Source organism: Bicyclus anynana, chromosome 15 (genome assembly GCF_947172395.1).
Source record: "Bicyclus anynana chromosome 15, ilBicAnyn1.1, whole genome shotgun sequence".
In the NCBI taxonomy this organism is placed as follows: Eukaryota; Metazoa; Arthropoda; class Insecta; order Lepidoptera; family Nymphalidae; genus Bicyclus; species Bicyclus anynana.
In genome coordinates, this window is record NC_069097.1 from 11,190,584 (window position 1) to 11,199,064 (window position 8,481).

At 35.2% G+C, this 8,481-nt stretch overlaps 1 protein-coding gene across 1 annotated transcript; it reads right to left on the reverse strand.

Moving 5' to 3' along the window:
- Positions 1-7,169: 7,169 nt before the first annotated feature.
- Positions 7,170-8,481, reverse strand: LOC112049967 (uncharacterized). Its single transcript, XM_024088042.2, has 2 exons — positions 8,251-8,481; positions 7,170-7,913 (listed from the first exon to the last, which is right to left on the reverse strand). The coding sequence occupies exons 1-2, from the start codon at positions 8,437-8,439 to the stop codon at positions 7,335-7,337; spliced, it is 768 nt and encodes a 255-aa protein (XP_023943810.2). The 5' UTR covers positions 8,440-8,481; the 3' UTR covers positions 7,170-7,334.

Sequence of the window (8,481 nt, forward strand, 5' to 3'; positions counted from 1 at the left end):
CCACCACGCTGGCCCAATGCGGATTGGCAGACTTCACACGCAGAGAATTAAGAAATTCTCTGGCGTGCAGGTTTCCTCACGATGTTTTCCTTCACCGTTTGAGACACGTGATATTTAATTTCTTAAAATGCACACAACTGAAAAGTTGGAGGTGCATGCCAGTCACCAGTGCCATCCAGTACCGGATTCGAACCTACACCCTCCGGAATCGGAGGCAGAGGTCATGTATCACGGCTCTAAATCAATACAATATATAAAATAATCTTTTTATATGAAATCATTTTTTATATGATTCTTTTAATCTTTTTATATGAAATCATTTGATAATAAAGATTTTATTTTTCTGTTTTAGTTTGTCCTAGCATAGTGACCGTAAACGTCACAGTATGGGCAATTTCGTTCACTTATTACAGTTATTTTATTTCATATTTAAATTTCGTGAATTAAATGGAACCAATTTGGATGTATACTTTTTCAAACATCAAAAGAATTTTCAAAATTGGTTAATAAATGGCGAATTATGAGTAACAATCATAAAAAAACATACGCGTCGAATTGTGAACATACTCCTTTTTTTGAAGTTGGTTAACAAAATTTAAGTGTCTGTCTGTGATTTCTAAACAAGTTTGTTTTACCAAGTGCTAATTTTTTACCAAGTATTAATAACTATTATTACAAGTATTAATAACTACAAGTATTAACAACTAGCGGACAACCGCGACTTCGTCCGCGTAAAATTAAATTTTTTCGCAAAAACCATGCAATTTTCGGGATAAAAGATAGCCTATATGTTAAGCACATTTATTATCTATTTTTATTTAAATTTCAGCCAAATCGGTTCGATACTTGCGATGTTAAAGAGTAACAAACATCCAAAGATACATCTAAACAAACATACATACAAACTTTCGCGTTTATAATATTAGTAGGATTGTAAATCTTACAATATATTGTGTTTGATTTGTATCGACTGATAGTAACCGTTGCATACACCTTAACAAAGCCCGCCAATCCGCATTGCAGCAGCGTGGTGGTCTAACACACACACACACACACGTGGTGGTAATACACATACACACACACGGTCTACACACACGGTCCACAATACCCAGGGAATCCTTATAAAATTCTGTTGACTTACTACTTTCAAATGCATAATACAAATGTATAAAATCTAAATTTCTATAAAGATTCGTATAAAACTAAGTATCATTATATAAGTCTAGACGTCTAAGGAAAATAAATTTTCGTCTAATTCGTTGAGATTTGTCTCAGCATCAAAAGATTAATTCAATGAGTGGCTAAAGTACCTAATTCCTCCAATAATATTTACTATAAGACTTTCGGCACTAAAAACTCCGAAATGGTAGATTTAACAACATAGCAGTATTTACTTTTAAGTTTTCGCTTGAATAGCTGTACCTAAGTGTTTACCTACTTATTTCAGTAGGTGAAAACTTTCTTACTTGTAGTTGGTACTCGTTAATATTGAGTACTTAGGAACCTAAAGTCCAGGGGCTAAAAACGTGTTTTTGTATTTGAAATAATAATAAACAAATATACTTACACAATACACAGCATCACTACTTAGTCCCAAATTAAGCGTATTGCCTGTGTGTGTAGTAAGATAGCGGATTTTATCATATATATATTTATATACTACATATAAATCTATACTTTTATGCTAATATACAAAGCTGAAGAGTTTGTTTGTTTGTTTCATTGAACGCACTAATCTCGGGAACTACTGGTCCGATTTGAAAAATTATATCAGTGTTACATAGCCCATTTATCGAGGAAGGCTATATGCTATATATTATCTCCGTTTTCCTACGGGAACGGGAACCACGCGGGTAAAACCGCGCGGCGTCAGCTAGTACTTATATAATGCTCAGCACACGCACACAAATATTTCCAGTCGCGGGTATCGAACCCACGGTCGTGGATGCAGAAAGCAAGGTCACTACCCACTACAATACGCGGCCTTAGCATAGGTCCCATATCTAATAATGAAATACAATCTGAAAAATATAGGCGATGGAGTTACAAATATAACATTTTCCCTCATTTTCGAGATCTTAATAAAAAATTATAAGAGACAAGTAAAAAACTCTATTTCGTTGTGTCCGCGTATTCCATAAAGATATAGGAGAGTGAAGTGAGGAGTGAAGATATGGGAGGGGAGAGTGGTGGAGGAGTGCAAGACTAATAAAATAAATTGCCACCTCTTGTCCCCCCCCCCTTCAACTACCTACAGGCTGAAAATTTAAATGCAACTTTTCAAAAAGCTATTTCATTTGGCTATTATAACATTTATTTGTTCTTACTTCTTACCCTCGAGGATTATCCAAATATGTTAAACCCTCGTCAATTTGAATGCAAAAGCCGTGTATCTACCTAAAACACCTGACCTTTCCTTAAAAAGTTAGTACCTAAAGAAAACACTCTACGTTAAGTTAATATATCATGAAAGTTAAACAATAAACCCGATTATACCTACTTGAAAATAAAATGTTTATGGTGTTTGTTAGGTAATCTTTATCATTATCAGGGGCGTAGCTTTTGACGGCCTCCGTGGCGCAGTGATTTGCGCGGTGGATTTACAAAACGGAGGTCCTGGGTTCGATCCTCGGGCAGATTGAAATTTTCCTAATTAGTCCAGATCCGGCTGGTCGGAAGCTTCGGCCGTGGCTAGTTACCACCCTACCGGCAAAGACGTACCGCCAAGCGATTTAGCTTTCCTGTACGATGCCGTGTAGAAATCGAAAGGGATGTGGATTTTCGTCCTCCTCCTAACAAGTCAGCCCGCTTCCATCTTAGACTGCATCATCACTTACCATCAGGTGAGATTGTAGTCAAGGGCTAACTTTTATTTTTATATAAAAAAAGCTACTGCCTACTACAGGGTCCCCTAACGTGTAAAAGTAAAAATTAGTAAAATATAATCCATAAGTGTGCCCAAAAGTTGAAACATTGTCATATTTATTTTAAGCGAGCATTTTTGTTTCTTTTGTAAGAAATCTTTACCCTTAATTAATTGGACCTCTCAACTAATTTTGATACGGGGCCCCTCCTAGGCAGGCTACGCCATATATATAGGATCATTATTATCGTATATTGAATGCCCAGAGAGTTGAACCACAGTAGATATAATAAGCAGTATAATAACTCGGCCGTATTTTTGAAATAAATACCTACAGCCGCGCGGCACGTAAACATGTGATAGGGCTGCCCGCCTCCAGCATTTTAATTACATTTGCCAACTTTGTGTTTCCATTTAGTTTTGTGATTGTAAATACACTTTTTTTTAAATAGGCAAATAAAATACTTTGTAAATTGTAGTAAAATAGGAAGTGATCAATAAAATGCGTGTTGTTTTTTGATTGGTAGATTTAAATAAGGCTGATACTGATCAATGATTGAAGGACCTTCATATATTTATTTTGGTGATGCCATCTAGGTATTACCACCACAATAGGTGACCAAATAATAAAAAACCGGTCAAGTGCGTGTCGGGCCACGCGCAGTGTAGGGTTCCGTAGATTATGTTAGCACTTTAATCCCTTATGTAATGCATAAAAAATACCGATAACGATACCCCACACTATAGAATAAACGATAAAAAATTGATCCTGACTTGGCATGTAGGGAAGGAACCAGAAAAAAAATTGAAATTGACCGGGTTCGCTAGTTTACTAAAAAAATCTGGATAGGTATATTAATATCGGCCGGCTCTTTACTCTTTTTATTCAAAGACATTAAAGTATGAGCTACACAATGATGTTGTTAAATTCAAATAACTTCTTTACTTAACTTCTTTATTACATTAAAATACAGGTATACAAAACATACATGTCATAAGATTTAAATCTATGTATTACATAATAATCAAAGAAAACAACCTAAATGAAGAAGTTAATAAATAATTATTTAATATTTATTACCGTTTACGTCATTTACCTATTTACACAATTTATTTATTTAAGCATTTATTTATATATATATTTTTTTAATTATGTCTTTAGAATACAAAATATTAATCAAACTTTATAAAAATAATAGCCTACCAGTTGCGAGGCTTTTTTTCCTAGTCGTCATAATTAAAAATCCAATACACTGTGCGTTCGTCACCGCGGCACAGTCGCGACTGTCTTCACCCTACGATCACCCCACGTTCGGGGTGCGTAGGTATAGCTCGCGTTTCGACCTCTAGTATGAAGTCAACCTACTGGTTGTACTGTGGTTGAACCTTTGAACCTTTGGACCCGGTCGTTATTGTAAACTTTGACTTCAAAGACAACTTCTTTGCTTGGCTTCTATATACAGTGTAAACTCCATATAACGTCACTCGCTTTAACGTCAAACTCGTTATAGCGTTGCTTTACATACAATGATACACTCTATATAGCGTTACACCGACTCTCTATAACGACAATTAAGTAATAAAAAGTATCGTTTAGGTTCCCAATATTGTCTGTCTATATTCTTTTGTCGCTTTATTATCCTGACCCGTAAACTCGACTGTCGGCATCATGAAAAAAATTACTTTATAAGAAATTCGGTCTTTTGTTTACAAATTGCGATTGCACGTGTACACTATTGTTGACCATGACTAATAAGTAGAAGTAATGGACTCAATACGTCATCATATTCTTAGTTGCTCACAAACTTTTAAATAGTAAACATGGCTAGTAAAAGAAAATCACTGCGTACTGACGAAAAAGTTTTACTCATACTTTTTCCTTCTTTCCATATAACACTCTCTATAACGCTATAAAATGTACAGACCCTTCAATGTCGTTATATAGATAGAGTTTACACTGTCTTTACAAAATCGTTTGTTTTAGAAATCCTGTATATGGATAAACGAATAATTTTGCCACCTTTTTTAGTCAAGGTTATCAAATATCTGTAGGTATAGAATTTTTGGCAAACGGTACCCATTATCTCAAAATCAGCTTGTGTCCCAGTAGAAGACCTTATTTTTCGTACAAAAAAGAAAAACTACTTTACCCAGGATTATATTTCTTACAAAGTATCAAAGTTCCGTCGAGGGATTTAAGATGAGTAGGATTTAGGAATAACAAAACCATTACCTAACAATGTAACAAAAAGGGTATGTTATTGTTAAGATGGAGTTAGTTTCTGATCGAATGCGACCTGTAGCTCACATGGCTTCAGTAATTTTAGTAGTAGTTAGTAATTTTCAAAAATTTTGTAGAAAGAGAATCGACATGACCCATAGCTTCAGGCTCTGGACCGAAAGCCATACCTCATTCAAACTAATTATTTTATCACACACTCATTTGATGAAGTTAACACTCATTATTGTTAACGTGACGTCATGAAACACTCAAAATTTAAACCATCATGGGCGGACAGCGTTTTGGCTCATTTTCGTTGGCAAAATTTGTATATACTTATTCATGTTTAAAAATATATAACGTTTTTTTTTTTCAATCTAGTAGAATGCTAATGAACAATACAAGACCCTTTTAAAAAAAGGTGTCAACTAGGCTATAAGGTATGGAGTTTGTAAGTAGGCTTTGAAAGATAGTCGGTTTCAAGGGTCCAGAAACCGTCTAAGTATTTTCTCATTGGTATTTTACGTAAATCCAATTTCGCTATCTAAAACTAAACGCGTATGATATGATAGCTCGTATAGCAATAGTAGGTATATATGATAGCTCGTATAGCAATAGTAGGTATATCTTTGGGTACATTAATATAATACCTAAGGTTAGCCGTCATAATGTTTAAACAGTGCTAATTGCGACCCGCTCCACGCCTGTCTGACAAACAGCGACAAATTACACTATCTACTTGTATACCTACTCATGAAATAATATCTATCATCGCAATGTATTTCGCCGAAATGTATAAATATTATTTATATATTTAGGCGAAAAATGTGGTTATTGAAATTAATTTTTCGGTTTCAAACATTTCTAAATCCATGCGTCTTCCAGATAGGAAAAAATCCCTCAACACGTAACTGTTTAGCTTCGTATATTCATAATTTTCTTCTATCTCAATTCATCAATTGTAATCTTCGAGAGATGCTATTTACTTTGTGCCGCTTAAACCGGGCTACAGACCTGCTATTTTAACTGAACATTTAAACTGTTTAGTTAAATCGTCCGTGTGTAGTGTCCGTCAGTTTTGAGCTGTACAGTTTTTCCAATTAATTTGATTGAAATTTTGATTAGATAAAATTAAAATCTGTAGCGTCTCATAAGATGCTCCGGGTCCGGTTTCTGTAAACATTTTTTACTTAAGTAAAACATTTAAGTACATCATCATTTATAGTTTAAACTAACATTAAAGCGAATTACTCAATCTTGAAATTTACGGAAAACATAATAAAACATCATTATTTATAAACTTGATGTACCCAGATTGATGTATTTGTCTAGATAGACTAGTCAAGATATATTATAGTGTATCTATGCCAGTGTTACACAGGTGCATTCATTTATATACTCCGACGGTTAGGTAAACTGATACGGGTGGAGAGATTTATCTTAGGGTTTATGTTACAGATTTCATTTTAGCTAGATACCGATATCTGTACATCCAAGTACAGAAAATTACTGCCTTATGTATGATGGTAAAATACCTAACAATTATGACGTTTTTAAGTAATAACTTCTTATGGGAGGGTAAACCGCTTCGTAACGTAACGCGTTACGACGCCACTCTCTCTAGCTTCTCGGCCCGTTTAAGTTATTGCTCCTGTTGAGGATCACGAGACGCACGTTATTTTTTGTAATAGTTGACGGCAAAACGTCCCACCTGATACCAAGTTGCAAGTAAAACCATTGCTTCTAATAGAGCAAACAATACCTCGCAGGACCCTTCGTTGAGCTAAGTGAAGCATAGTTTTTGGATTTGTATTAGAGTCTCTTATGCCAATTATTGCACTGACAACAATACATTTCACACCGGAAGACAGTAACGAAGCCTGGAAAAAAGCATTGTGGAAATCCTTCCAAACACGAGCTTCTTTTACATTCTTGGATTTCATACTATTAGATTGTCTAGTCTAGCTAAATGTATGTGGTTTATATGCTTTCTGAGACAGCGACTTATAACTTACAAGGAAATGCAATAGAATTTTTTATTTTAACAGTTATACAAAAAATTTAGACGGTAAGGATTGTGAAAATCGTTTTCGAATTAAAAATAGGCTAGATAGTTATAGAAAGAAATTATTATTTAAAGTTATAAGACCAATGTATTGCAAGCATAGTCAATGCTAGTAATACGTTGAGATAAGTTGAAGTCATTTGTTGAGAATTGATTAAATGCAGCTTGAATATAACCGGTCATAATTAATCTGGTGGCAATAAACCTTCAGCAATCATTCGCAGCCGTTTCGCTTCCTCTCTAGCTTTTTTCTCCGCTTCTTTTCTTTCTTGTTCCTCTTTCTCTTCTTGAGCCTTCTTCATAGCCATTGCGGCTAGTGTCTTTTGATCCAATTTAAAGAAATTAATAGGCTCCTGAATATACCTTTCATCTTTAGCGTTCATGTTATCAACGAACTTGCAATAATCAAAAGTGCCATCTTCAGGATTGTATGTCTTGTCTTTAATAGCTAATTTGATCCAATCGGCAAACTCTATTTCCGATAAAGGCTCGCCCCACTTCATAAGTTCTTCACGCAGGAGCTCAAAGTCCACTTTCCCTGTAGTTTCATCATCGTGTCCTAAGGCGGCAAAGGCTTTGGTCACAACTATCTCGAAGTCATCGCCCCAGTTCATCTTGGCTTCAATCATAAACAACCATTCGTGGTATTCGACAGTGTCAACTAAATCATCTTCAAGAAATAGTCTGAAAAGCTCCTTTATTTCTGCCCCTTTTGGATTGAATCCTAATTTTCGTAACATTGTCGGAATCGCCCCTATAGGTACCTAATAAAAGTAAAAGTTCTGATTAAAAATATTATTTGAGCTGAAATATTTTATTGAAAAGAATATAAAGAAACAAAATCTCAGGAGTATTACGAACGAAGTTGCCAAGCTATAGGACAATGTGGCTGTTAAAAAAAATTACATTTCATTACCTAGTAACCCTGTCAGCTACTAGAACCAAGAATTTTCGTTGACAAAATGTTGGACGTCTCATCAAGATGAAGCTACATACAGAATTACCTTGCATAATCAATTTTAAAAATGCTCCTCAGATAATGAGACTATAACTTGCCATTTAATAAAAAAAACTACCTGCCTGTTGTTCTTTGGTACTTGCCTTATCTACGTTGTCCTCATCAAACTCTTTGTACAACGCTTTAAACTTTGCTAAATCATCAGGACTGAAGCACGCCGGTGGCGGCGGCGGTTTTTTGGGCCTCTGTTGCTGACCAGGTGCTGCGGCAGCCATCATGGCTTTCGCGGCTGCTGAGTCACCTTTACCCTTGGCTTTACCCTTCGGCGGCATTTTGATGTTAAGCCTATAATATTTATATTGTTTTGAATTTTG

Excerpts from the sequence above, each read along its gene's own strand:
- LOC112049967 (XM_024088042.2), bottom strand. The coding sequence starts at position 8,439 with ATGCCGCCGAAGGGTAAAGCCAAGGGTAAAGGTGACTCAGCAGCCGCG. Across the intron at positions 7,914-8,250 it reads ATGAGGACAACGTAGATAAG|GTACCTATAGGGGCGATTCC; the intron begins GCAAGTACCAAA and ends TACTTTTATTAG.